Source organism: Lagopus leucura, unplaced genomic scaffold, assembly GCF_019238085.1.
Source record: "Lagopus leucura isolate 7727_CA_CO unplaced genomic scaffold, USGS_WTPT01 Super-Scaffold_73, whole genome shotgun sequence".
Lineage (NCBI taxonomy): Eukaryota > Metazoa > Chordata > Aves > Galliformes > Phasianidae > Lagopus > Lagopus leucura.
This window is the reverse complement of record NW_024962252.1, coordinates 76,873,174-76,886,976: the sequence shown is the minus strand read 5'-3', so window position 1 is coordinate 76,886,976 and position 13,803 is coordinate 76,873,174. Positions and strand designations below refer to the sequence as shown.

The 13,803-nt window shown below is 38.9% G+C and overlaps 2 protein-coding genes across 2 annotated transcripts in view; one reads left to right on the top strand and one right to left on the bottom strand.

Moving 5' to 3' along the window:
* Nucleotides 1-9,332, bottom strand: part of PIGF (phosphatidylinositol glycan anchor biosynthesis class F) — an 18,695-nt gene extending 9,363 nt beyond the window's left edge. The window contains exons 1-4 of the mRNA XM_042885210.1: nucleotides 8,955-9,332; nucleotides 7,159-7,250; nucleotides 6,237-6,353; nucleotides 1,823-1,931 (exon numbers count right to left, since the gene is read on the bottom strand). Coding sequence (XP_042741144.1) covers nucleotides 1,823-1,931; nucleotides 6,237-6,353; nucleotides 7,159-7,250; nucleotides 8,955-9,182 — 546 coding nt within the window. The 5' untranslated portion in view covers nucleotides 9,183-9,332. The remainder of the gene's footprint in view (nucleotides 1-1,822; nucleotides 1,932-6,236; nucleotides 6,354-7,158; nucleotides 7,251-8,954) is intronic.
* Nucleotides 9,305-13,803, top strand: CRIPT (CXXC repeat containing interactor of PDZ3 domain). The gene is made up of 5 exons (XM_042885226.1): nucleotides 9,305-9,410; nucleotides 9,504-9,569; nucleotides 10,307-10,361; nucleotides 11,116-11,219; nucleotides 13,064-13,803. Exons 1-5 carry the CDS (start codon nucleotides 9,395-9,397, stop codon nucleotides 13,126-13,128), a joined length of 306 nt encoding a protein of 101 aa, XP_042741160.1. The 5' UTR covers nucleotides 9,305-9,394; the 3' UTR covers nucleotides 13,129-13,803.

The following is a 13,803-nucleotide window of genomic DNA, read 5'->3' as shown; positions in this document are numbered from 1 at the left end:
ATGATAACTCACTGTAAGGGAACTGTTGAGTTACGGCCTGAACCACTGACTGAGCAGCTGGGGAAAGGACGGAGCTTCTTGAAGACCTGTGCTTCATCTGGGGGCACAAGTGAAGGCAATTCAGCTGTGTTTCTGGAAGGGGTGAAGCCTGCACCCTCTTAGGCTTCATTTAAGGGCTGACTGCCACTGGGGAAGGATCTCTTCCTGGAGATCCCTTCTTGGTGGAGCTTTTTCCTGTGAACCTGCAATCTTTTCATACAGGTAAGCAATCTTCTTCCCTTACAGCACCTTCCTATCATGCTGATCCTCCCATCATGTTGATCTGTCCAACTGCTACACTCATGCACACAATTTTCACCCAAGATCAAGTTGCGTATTAGGAAATGCAACTCTTAGAGTCTTTCTTTGGTGTAATTCACAGAAGTTAAAAGACAGAGGGCATTCAGAACTTCTTTCTGATGAATGTCAACAGAGCAGGGAAACAGACAACATGCCATTATATGCTTACATAAATGCAAGTTTTGATAAAAACTTACATAGATTGATTCAGTGCACAAATGCCAGTGAATGAAGACACTATGACAAATCTTGGGTGCAAGTGTAAGAGTAAAGTAAAATGGTGTGCCAGATGCAACATGCCATTTAAACATAGCTAAGCAAGAGAAGAATTGCTTGTCTGTTTTAGGCAGTATCAGGGAAGGTCAGCCAACAATTAACTAGTTGCTGACACATACTTTACCACCAGTCTCACATAGGTATCTTGCAAAAAATAAATCCAAGCCATTTTAGAGAGGGAAACTTAATTTTGTATGCAAGGTATTACCCTATTCCTCTACTATTATTTTTGAAATAGAAATTTTAATGTCTCATTACATTGGTGTAAAGGAAGGCTGATGGCATTAGGCTGCTAGCTACTTCAGGAGGACAAATTTCTATGGCAGCTCTAAGCCACAATGTCTCCACAGTATCAGAAAGAAAAGCATGTTGTCTGTCATATGATTTCTGAAATAAACCTTTGAAACTGTCTGCTTACAAACAGGCCTGATAGATACTGTGCAGCTGAGAGTTTTTGAGTTTGGTAACTGGAGGAAAGAAGATACCTACTGAGGATCTTTAGAGCAAATTGATACCAGTATCATCATTTTATAGCAAATGCAGTTTTTCACTGTTATATAACCATTTCTCCATGACAAACAAAATACAGAGAAAATAACACATACACCTGAATTCATCTAAAGACAAAATCTGAAGTGCCAGCACTTTTTTACTGTGCGAATACAAAGATAATCCTTGCCTCCCTTTGAAATTGGAAGTCAAGACTGTAGTACAGTTCTTTGGCCACACCATTTCCACAAGTCAATTCAAATCTATTTTAAATGCATTCTGCTAAGTGCTTGTACAGAACTAAGACACTGGCAGAGAGCATCATTTCTTCCCTGCTTATAAGAAAGAAAAGATATCAGACTGAAGGTAGACAAACCCGGACTGATCTTTATCATTTCACATTTCTCTTGCTCCTTGTTTAGGTCATTCATATCAAAATTCTTGCAGCTCTATTTTGTGATAAAATCTGCATGCAGCACATGCTCACAAAACTACAACCAAGAATCTTAAAAAGGGAGGTTTAAAAAAAAAGTGCATTTTACATCCTTATATTGTAAGCAAAGGTGCTTCCAATGGTATTTTAAATGTTTGGCACTACCCTGTAGAAACAAATTACAAGTAAATCTAATGTATCTGTTTAGTTTCAGAGCAATTTTGAGTAGCTTGTATATCTGGAAAACAATTTTTTTTTAATTATAATAAAGATGCAGACACTAACCTGCCAGGGCCGATCCCAATCAAGAGGAATAGGAAATGCTCCAAACCAACCTCCTAGTATACTGCATGTTGTAGTAATCTGTAGGCTGTTTTCCCAGATGGACATAGCTCTGTAAAAACAATGTGTTACAGGATTTCAGCAGGAGCAAATGTCACCAGTTTAAAATGACATAAAAATAAACACTGCAAAGTAAACACAGACTGCATGTTACACCTCTTAAGCCACATTGCATTTAAATTCAACTGCACAGGAGTCAGGAAGAATTTCTTGCATGCTGGCGAACTCTTTTTGCACAGCCCATCAAAGCATACAGTGTATGACAATGGATCTTAGTGACTTTGGTTCTCAGTTTATAGCCTCCTACCTTTTGAAGCAGTGACTTCAAAAGTTTTGTAAAATTTGGGTTTCTGTTTATTAGGTAAGTGCTTACTGTCCATCAGTAGTTTACTGAGTGATTATTTTGCTTTCCTCAAGCTATGGATTTCTGAGTTCTTTGTGCATTTCATAACACTGCAGGGCATCATACAGAGGATTGTGACTTCAAATCCCTACTCCAAATCAGTAAGGTACAAGACCTGAACCTTAAATTTGCTTCATCTCAGATTATAAACACAAATTTAGCTAGAAGGAAAAAGGATGGGCATTTTCACAGCTAAAAGTCTGGATGAACTGCAAACCCCAAGCTTCACAAGTGATGTTTAGATTGTATGACATGAAAGCTTGAAACCTTTAACCCTTGTTTTGAAGAGTCTGAAGTACTCAGAAGTCTAAAACATGTAACTCACTGCTGCGCTCAATATTGAGGGAACCATGTGTAGGAAGTGTAGAACAAACAGTTCCTACTGCTTGCATAATAGAAGTCCTACTGATTGTAATATTTATAATGTAACACTGACATTTTGGGCATAAAACAACACTATTTATTCTATGCTAATCCCATTGCTGTAACTTAGAACACCAGATTTGAGCACACAATTCTATCTTGTAACGTGAAAACAAAACAAAAAACTAGTCTGTACACCAAAAGTTGTAAATTATTTCCGGAAGCTGAGTAACTGAGCTGTGAGCCAATGTGGAGTGGAAACCATTTGCTACAGCCCTAAAGCAGTGAAAGAGGCAGCAGAATATACTAAGGACTGACTGAGGTACGTTTGTATCACACAAGGCATCCTATCTGGTAAACGTAAGCACATACTGCTGTGCCATATGGGGATGCTAGATTGAGTCCAAAAGCAAAATAACAGGATGAGCAAGGCACAGTGCCCAAGTAAAGAGCAGTTCTCGGTAGTTTGGCAACAATTTGAACTTCTAATTCATCCACACAGACAAAGCATGGACATAAACCTCTCAAACCTGGCATGACTTGTCCTCCAACAGCATACCTCAGTACCAATGCATTGATCGTTCACTGCTCTGCATGGAGTGTCAGCTATCAGGATTTTTGTAGGTGGTCATTAACACACCACACAAGTCCTTCATTAGTATGAGGAGCAACATATACGAGCTTTATATACACCTGTATGTATTCATATGAAAACTGTCTTATTTCTTTATTTTTAAACTACTGAGAAAACTATAACTGAAATATTCTACAGGAAAAACTAGTGATATTGAAGATGGCAAATGATGATTAGTGGCATAGTAACATTTTAAAACTTCAGATCATTTCAAACCTTATTCATAATACAAGTCGAGAACTGTTTTAAATAATATATGAATTAAGAGGTTAGTTAACATAAAATTATGTATTGAGATAGATCCTAGATGACAAGATGAAGAACTCTGCACCACCGCAGGACTGAAATGCAAAGCAGCATACACCTTTGCTGCCCCACCTTCACAAAGGACATTTCCAAACCTGTGAGTATGCAGTATGCTGACAAATGATTAAATGGGAGAAATGAAAACTGGACAAAGCACTTCTATACTTTACTTGCTTTATTTAATTGCTCAAAAAGTCTACTTGGAAAATTTCCACACACTTGATATTTTTAAGCTATCTGAGCTGCAATTGTGTTGCATGTAACTGTTTTCTGCATTCCAATGTGTCCCTGACCCACCAATATCTTCCAACCCTTATGTAACAAACAAACCACAGATCACACAGTACCATGCAATGCCACACAGAATCTGACCCTTACAGGCAAGCAGACTTAAAGACTGATCTTTTTTGAATTCTAACTGAAAGTGATTTTACTCAAGGTGACTGCTTCGCTAGAAGTGCTGCAATTGCAGATGGAGAAAGCTAAGTACCTCTGCAGAAAAAAATAAGCACTTGGCAAGATTACCTCCAAGATATTTATGCTGAATGACTCAACTGTACCATAGCTTTTACAATGCAATAGATTACATAGCATGAGTTACTTGGATGCAATCTTATGAATAGGCCTCCAAGAAAATATTAGGTCTAACAGTGTTTTCACACTGGATGACCACCACCTTAACGTAGCAGAAAGATTTTACAGCTATCTAGAACAACTGTTGGCTAATTAATATTAAAATCTATTACTTGTTTACGTTTGATTTATTAAGATAAACTTTCTTTTTATAGATGCCCTCTCCTACATTTCTGCAAAGACAAAGGCACAGCTGATCTCAATCTTACAAATACTGCAAACAACAGCAACAAACATAAATGTCAATGATTACTTCAGTCTAAGTTGTACACATACTTTTTAAACAATTCCTCTTTCATTCTGCACTACACTCCTACTCAGACTTTCCAGCTTGTTGTGCCACTGCAATTCAATTCTCTAAACATTTCCTTCAAGGCACGCAGCCATGCTGATCTTACCTAAATGCCCTTTTCAACCAGTCCCACCTCATTCCATGTGGTTAAGCCAGGATATAACCTTTGAATAAATCATTCCTACACTCAGTTAACATCTAAGTTACTTGCAACTCATTCATGAAGTTAAATGAAAAAACACAGACTTGTTTTCAAAAGGGCACCTTACTGTGACCCATAAAAAACTTGCTACAATATTTCTCCATAATCTATTTCCATTGAAAGGGTTGCATAACCAAACATCATTACTAAATGCACATCTAATCAGATAAAGTCATATGGCTCCCTACTAACAGGTATGTACAAAAACATCATAGCAAGATAATCCTGTTTCCTATGCAATAATTATGCTGAAATAACAGGAAGAACTGGGCTAGGAAAGAGAAAGACATGCATTTAAAATCTAACCTGGCATAAAGACTGGCAGTTGTCAAACGTTTCTTACTTGATTTCACCTATTCTCTCCAGTTGCAAAACTTCCACAGACTAACAAGTGAATCAGCAATGATTTGTTTTGGCTAAATAACACTATGATTTCATTAAATTCTTGCGAGGTATCATTTTTATTACCCTATTCACTCGTTCCACTGAAAATAAAAACCAAGCATAACCAACGTGCACAAGGATTTAGATACTTCTCCGTAAGCTGAGAACTCATACAAACAAAAGCCAATATATAAACTACTATAAACAGTTTTCAATTTCTTATTTAAGATCTTCTCTATGCAGAGTAACTGAATGTAACTCCCTTCAGTCAGCGGAAGGATAGAACTTTTTGTTTTCTTCTGAGATGAGAAGTTACCCTTATGAGCTGTTATAAGGGAACGAACACTAACATCTTACTAAACTTCAAGTGTATGTGGAGCTTCTTTATGTTTCAGAGTCCAATCTTTCAACAGTCCTGTTATTTAGCATGTGAAAAAAGGCAGAAGAGATAGAATACTTCTGGAGAACATATTACCCATGCTAATGTAATGGCTTTTACTAGGAAAAAAAAAGTTACATTCATTTAAATGTGCTCTTGGAAAAAAAAAAAAAAAAAAGAAACCTGACACTGAGGAAAGCTTTCTTTAAATTTGAAAAAGAACAAGGGCAAAGATTACATAATTAAGGTGACAGTAGATCATACATTATTTTCACAATTACATCCAAGTTAAAAATACTGTTAAAATAATACTGATTTTAGCTGCTATTCCTACTCTAACAGTTGTTTTTATAGAGCTAACATTGGATCAAGCATGAGATTTTTCCGCTACAGCTCACTCACTCACTCTCCTCTTTATTATAATCATTATACTGGACTGCAGGATGCTTTCACACCAGTAAAATGCTCATTTGAAACTTTTACCTCCTCTAAGCACATACAAAGTAAGGCTTGGTCTCTGGATACCAGAAGTAAAAGGCCAGTTTTCTGAACCAGTGTCTTCAAAATAAATAATATTTAAAATAAAAAATAAAAAAATATTTTTGTCAGAAAAGCTCTCAAAGGCTTGTAATTACAAAAGTGACACAACAATTCAGAGAGTTTCCTTCCCCAAAGTAAAATAATAAAAATAATTCTATGATATTCACATCAATTCAGTCAATTTTTATCCTGGTTGAAAATTAGAATAGAACAGAACTTACCCATTTCTACTAAATACTCGTATCCAAGCTTGTACGTTTGGTCCCAGCAAACATAAACATTGTAAAGTAGTAAAGGTAGACAAGAGAACTGCAAACAAAAATGTCTCAGTCACTGACCTACAAAGAAGCAATATAACAAAATTATGTTATAAATACTAATTTTCTAAGAGTTTCAAGATTTAGGAAAAAAAAATTCTCAATCAACTTGTGAAAGCACACGTGCTTTCTTAAGCCTCACGTATAAGCATAAAGCTTTTTCTTATTCTAGAACAGTTCAAAAGGGTAGAAGAAAATCACTATCATCTGTTGCCTCAGCAAAGACTGAAATGTAGTTTATTAGCCCCTGATATCTGTATCATTTTAAATACAGGTTTATCCCATACATTTTGAATGCTTGGATATTTACTTCATTATTCAGCTCATTTTTCTAGTTTGACATTGTGGAAGCAGCCATCAAACCAAACACCACTGTTAGTCTGTAACTTGTCAACTCTCTCAGAAATCAGATTGCTTTCTGGTTCTCCTATTTTCCTTATTTAATTATGCCTAAAAATTTACTTATATAAAAGGATGAAAGATATGCAAGATGTGTATTTTATAATCTTAGGAGAAAAATAATTAAACAAAACTTAGCAAGCGTTTGTACCCATACAAACGTGAAACATGGAAAATAGTTGTACCCCTACACAGAACAAATATTAAAGTAAAACAAGTTGTCTTCAACTGTCTCACAGAACAGATCTTCAAACACATAAAAGTCTAAGAGCCAACTTCTATAAAGACAGCCACCCTGCTTCCTCCAGCCAAGAGCTTATTTTTTTAACTTGTAATGTACCAAATAATATGTAAGGATTTATACCAATATGTGCTAGGAGAACTCCCCCTTAAAGCGTTTAGAGAAAAATAGGGTCTTCTGACTTACTCTATGAGAGGTGCTCCATAAAGAACAATAATCGCATGAAATAGTATGCAAGACATGAAAAAGTATATACAGCATTTTAGAAATCTGGATATCTAAAAAAGAGCAATAAAATATCAGAATAAAGTTTCAAAAGTAAAGAGAATATAAATAACATACTTAGCTTATAGTATCTAATCAACAGCATCACACACTACTCTTTCTTTCGATATTCAATTTTAGCTACCTACAGCACAGTATGTATTCAAACAGGTATCCTTTAAACAATGAATTAAAAAAGACCACACTCACTGCATCCAACGTTTCTTCATCCATCTTATTATAATAAAACAATCATAAAGTAAATAACTGGAAATGACAGTATAACCAGAGATGGTTTCACATTCTGTGAAAGCTGCCTTTTAATGAAAGTTTAAAAAATTTCAAAGGAAGAAAGTACATAGTATGAAAAAAAGACGTTCAGAATCAAAAGAGGTATTTAAAACCATAAGTAATTAAAGCGACTCTGTTTTGCAACTTGGCATCGTATATACTAAATCCTTTTGAAAAGTGTCTGTGGCTATCTGTAGATCTACGTGTAACTGTCTAGGAAATTAAATGACAGCTTCTGGGTACTCACTATATCATACAGAAGGACGGACACTGGATAAACACACCTGGCTAGGCCTGTTCTGATCAGGTCACAAATGGAAATCCATATCTCACTTGTCCGCTTCTTTGATATTTATTATTTATACTAGGCTGGGATGAAACCTCACCTAGAACACATAAGCCTACTTCATTTTCAAATAAAAGATGGTTAAAAAACTTGTTTTCCATGATGATTTCATGTATTTGACATCCCCTCTGTGAGCAGTTAACAGTTTTACATACAAAGATACCACTTTCTTGGATGACTGCTTAACTCTTTAAGAATCACTGTAAGCGCACTGTCTGTCTCAGCTGGTGGGAGTGCACGACTAAGCTGACTTCAAATTGTATTCTACCATTCCTGATCCAGCTGTGTTTTATGCCAAACGTGCTCTCTTGTAACCAGTTATATTGGGATCCATGCCTTAATGGTCCTGTCACAAACTGTAACTACAAAAAAATCTCCCAGATTCTTCTGTGTGCACATTTAGTCATTCAAGGAAATGCAATCATTTTGACACCTTTCAACTTCACTTTTTGAAACTTTACCAACTTTCAGAGAATCACAGAATAGCTTAGGTTGGAAGGGGCCTCAAAGTCCACCCCGTTCCAACCCCCTGCCACAGGCAGGGCTGCTCCCCACCAGCTCAGGCTGTCTACGGCCCCATGCAACCTGGCCTTGACACCTCCAGGGATGGGGCATCACAGCTTCTCTGGGCAGCTGTCGCTGCCTCATCAACTTTTAGTAGTAACGAGCTGCTCCCTCTTTTCCATCTCAAATCCTACATGTGAGAAACTACGCAAGACTGAAGCATCTCTTAGCAATACTGAAGGTCAGGCCTAGAATGTGAAGTGGCTTTTGTGCCCATTCTGGTGCTCCCCGAATCCTGCCAGCAGGAAAATTGCTGGTGGCCAGTGTTGTCTCCTGGCTACAAACCACAACCTGTGGACAACAAGTGGCAGGGATGGCTCATTCCAGCGGGCTGCTGGCAGGTCCAGACAGAATTAAACTCTGCAACAGCTTCAGCACGTGCTCACTCATGGAAAACAAGAATTCACCACCAAAAGTTGTAAATTCTTTCCCACCCCATCATTTTGGTGACAGACTTTGCATCCTCTCCACATCACTCGGTAGGAATCTAAGGAAAAAAAAAACCACCAAATCTTACCTTGTTAGACAGCGAGCTTCTCTTAGAAGACGGATATGGCTTTAGGATTAAACACAAGGTTACGTTAAGGACGCTAACACAAACAGAACAAACACACAGCCACGTGAGGTGCGTGCCCAAAACCGAGAACCCGTCCAGAAACAAAGCAGGCACGAGTGCCGTCAGGACGATGGAGACGGCGCAGAGCAGGTTGGCGGCCAGCAGCCTCCTCAGCTCTGCCTCCCTCATCGCGCCGCGCCGCCGCCCACCTGCAGCGGGGCGAGCGGCGCCAGCAAGGCGCTCAGAGCGCTCAGGGGGCCAAAAGGGCTTTTTTTCGTGGCAGAATAACGACCCCCGAGCTCTCACAACCCGGCCCTTACACGGGACGCCGGCCGCCCGGCAACGGGATGGCGTCAGCTCCGGGGCGGGCCCGGAAGAGGCGGTTGTTATGTTGAGCCGCCATGGTGTGCGAGAAGTGTGAGTGTGGTGGGCTCGGAGGGGTTCCCGGCATCGGGCGGGGGTTGGGGGCGGCGGGCAGCGCAGTTCTAATCGTTGCTATTCTTTCCGCAGGTGAGAGGAAGTTGGGCACGGTGATCACTCCTGATACGTGGAAGGATGGGGCGAGAAACACCACAGGTAGCGTCAGCCGCACGGTGTTCACCGCGGGTCTAACCGAGGTGCGCGGGCTGTCGCAGCCCCGGCCTCCGCGGTAGTTACTGGGTTGGCTCTTCGCTGCTCTAGTTTCCTTTGAGCGCAGTGAAGGTTTGTTTGCCTTGAGCTTTCTGGAGTTGAACGTGTCCATCTCACTGCAGCCTTCCAGTATTTAAAAGGGAATCATAAACTGGGGGGGGGGGAGGAGGAATCAACTTTTTACTTGAGTAGATGGCGATAGGACAAGGGGGAATGGTTTTAAGCTCAAGGAGGGAAGATTTAGATTGGATGTCAGGGGGAATTTCTTCACCGAACTTACTACTACTTACAGTAGTAAGGTGCTGGAACAGGCTGCCCAGAGAGGCTGTGAATGCCCCTTCCCAGCACCAGGTTGGATGGGGCCCTGGGCAGCCTGGTTTAGTACCAGATCTGGAGGTTGGTGGCCCAGCCTGAGGCAGGGAGTTGGAACTTGACAGTCCTTGGGGCCCCTTCCAACCTAAGCCATTCTATGATTCTGTGTTTCTGTGATGATCTTTTCCCTTGTATTGAAGAATGATACACAGTGCCTACCCATTCTTTGTGCTGTGTGCTTCTCGTCACTCTGAGCACACGTGCACACGTATGGCAGCTGGAAGTTGAGCTCTTTCTAGTGTGCTTCAAACTGTAGAAATGTATTTATTATTTAATGTATGTATTGCCTTGTGCTTGTATTCTCTTTATAGAAAGCGGTGGCCGAAAGCTGAACGAAAACAAGGCATTGACCTCAAAGAAAGCAAGGTTAGTATTTGATCCTGATTTCACCTTTTTTTTTTTTAAAAAAAGGTAATTTTCTGTAATTGAGATCTCACTTTCTCACAAAGCAGGGTAACTCCTCAAAACTTGTCCAAAATACACATTAATCTTTTTTTTTGGAGAGAGTTACAACATGTTATTCCTTGGTGAAAGTGTGTCTGTATGTATTTCATGGAGGCTTTCTGTGGAATTACAGAGCCTGGGTAGCTATATTGCTGCAGTCATCCCTAAAATTGGTAGGAATTGGTGTTTGTGTTAGGAGAGGAGCTGAAAAGGCCATCTGTCCCTGTTTCAGGAGAGTTAGAGTATGTGACATTTAAAGGTCCCTTCCAACTCAAATGATTCTGTGATCTTCCATGCTAAGATTGCCTGTTGAATCTCTTGAGCATCTCTTTTATGTCTAAAGCATGTTCTGTTATCTTATGCCAGGAGCAAACCACTGCTGGAATGTATTTGGAGTTCAAAATAGGCTTGTATCTTAATAAAAATATATGGTTTTAGTTCAGCGTTTATTAATTTTATCTCTGTAATGCAAGAAATCTCTCATAATGGAGAAAGTGGGAGTTTTTCTATAGGAATTCTGTAGACTGTTAGAGTAGACTTCTTTATGTCCCTTTTCTTGGTTACAGTTTTTGCTGGAGTTTCTGTCTGTGTCCTCTCACATAATGCTTTTAGTATGAGGTGAAGGAAGTACTTTATTTTAGTGTGCATAAATAAAGTACTTCTCCTTTTTTTCCAGGTTTGATCCTTATGGAAAGAACAAATTTGCAATATGTCGAATTTGTAAGAGTTCTGTCCATCAGCCTGGGTCTCACTACTGTCAAGGATGTGCCTATAAAAAAGGTGAGTTTCACTGAGTACCATATTACCCCACTTTGGTTTGAAATTAGAGACAAGTAGAACTCTTGAGTTTGTTCTGTATTGCAAAGAGAATGCTGTGATGAGTTCAGTCTTCAACTACTAATATGAAGGTGTAGAAAAGATGGAGTCAGAGAGTCATGACTCTCTGATTCCATCACAGTGCACAGTGATGGAGAAGAGTGTAGAATAGAAGTCTTGAATTCCATATAAATAAATCAATTTTCACTACGAGGATGGTCAAACATTGTAATAACAGTGACTCAGAACCCTTATGAAATCTCTACTGGAGAATATAAAACTTTATCAGTCTTGTGAGTTTGAGAGGCTAAGCAAAAGGGCTCAAACTTGTAATCCATGTGGGGAGGAAATAGAGCAACATAACTCAGTTACCTTATTAATATTGAAGAATTCACTTAGCACGCAGACGTGGGGTGGACAAATTGTTAGATGTAGAGTCAAAGCTAACTAGTAATGAGTTTTATGGAATAATGTTAGTTGTTCTACAACTGTGCACTGTGTCACTGAGTACGTGGTTTAGCAGTCTGCTAAAGGAGAGCTGCTTTTTCTAGTTGCTAGATGCTCACCAGATGGCCGTCTGAATTCCATATGATAGAACCTTGTTATTTCTTAAATTTCTCGTCATTTTGGGTGGGCATCAGGATTTTATCTTTGTCTGCTTGTGCATCCTTCCAGGTAGAAACCTCAAAAATATCAGAAGTTAAACTTCAAATATGTTAGATTCTGATTCTGAACATCAGAGATGCTCAGATTGCAGCATATTTCTAGAAGCAGCTGCAGTCTTGATGCTTCAACTGTTGCATGTCTCTGAAATCTAGATACCATCTAAAAAGCTTGTTGCTCCTCACTTTAGATGTGGAGTGAACGCTGTATGGGATGGATTTTGAACTCTGAAGTAAATAACAAAGCATGTTCCCCACTGTTCGAACTCTGAAGTAAATAACAAAGCGTGTTCCCCACTGTTCTCTTTTCTAGTGGACTCTTAGATGTGTGTCCAATCAAATGAAGCCTATATGTGAAGTCATGATTTGTAGAGATGCAACAGAAATAGCTGTCAGTTAATTTTTATTTAATTATTTATTTATTTTTGGTCTGCTGATCTCTCAAAGCAAGATGCGTCCTACTGGACAGGATATTTGGCACCTTTCTGTTTTAGAAAAAGGGGGAAACATTGAGGAAACTCTCCCTTCTGTCCCTGCCAAACTTGTGTACTTTTTGCTGCTCCAGTCTTCTGACCACTGTTTGTGTTTAGGTCAAAGTCCTCTGGGTCATTAGTTGTCTCTACTTCAACTCTCAGCTATTCTTGGTGTCCATTATAATCCTCTCTTGCACTCTGTAATTAGCTTAATTCTTTGAAATTGTATTCTTATCAGCTTTCTCAATTGTCAGTTAATCTTTCATTTAGCAACCAGTTTCTTGGTGCCTGTATTTCCTTAGCCTAGCTACTTTCTGTCCATCTCAGGCTACAGGAATTATAAAGTTTGGTAACATGCTATTTTTACCCGTGGGATCCTTTCCTGGCTGTCCTTCAGTAGTTCAGCAAATTAGAGGCTTCAGGTGCTGCTGTGAATCATAATGCTCCCAGAGTTTATTTTTTAAGCAGAAGTATTACATATATACTGCAAATATTAATCAGTGTTAAAAATCATATTACTACTTCTGAACGTGCAGTATCTGGTGAGAAGGTGCATGGGTAGATTGTCAAGTTGAAATCTTCAACAGTTTCTTGAAAATTATCCTTACAAAATCATACTAACTAGAAAAGATAATGGCTGTTTAATAATTTACACACCTTTGTGTGTTTGTAGGCATCTGCTCAATGTGTGGCAAGAAGGTGTTGGATACGAAGAACTACAAGCAAACTTCTGTCTGATTACATTGATCAGTTTTTCATGAACTTCTGACTTCTGCATCTTTGTACATTTACCTTTGTCCAATATTGTTGATGAATATTACTTCCTGGAAGATAATACACTTACTTGGGATGAGTTTAGGGGAGAAGACAGCCTGGTTGTTTCTGTAGAAATGAACACGGTATTTGATTTTTGTTGTTGTGGCACTAACATTAATATTTAAGGAGTAATGGTTTGTAGCAGCTGATACAGCTCATAGTGATAGGTTGAAACTATGTTACTATCATATCAGATCCTTGAGGTGAGCACTTACTGTTCTGTTGTCCTGTCTTGAATCTTCTGCTTGTGTGGTGGTAATACTTAATGGATGCATAAAATATGAGCTTATATCACATCTTTAAAATACCATCATTAATTAGTTCTGTGCTTACAGGTATTTATATTTTTGCTCATCCCTAACTATTATGTCCTGCACTTTGAAGTGCTGCTTTTCAGAGCTTAATTCCATTGTTCTGATCCAACAGTAGTGTCTGTTGAATCGAAAGCTGTTAAACTACTGAAATGCAGTGTATTGCTGCAAAAGTAAGAACTGGCAGAGTAAGATTGATTAGCTATTCCCTTGTCCAATCCCAAGCAGATTTTGCATACAGCATCTGGTGGCCCAAGGCAATAAAATAATGAGCATCACTTTCTCA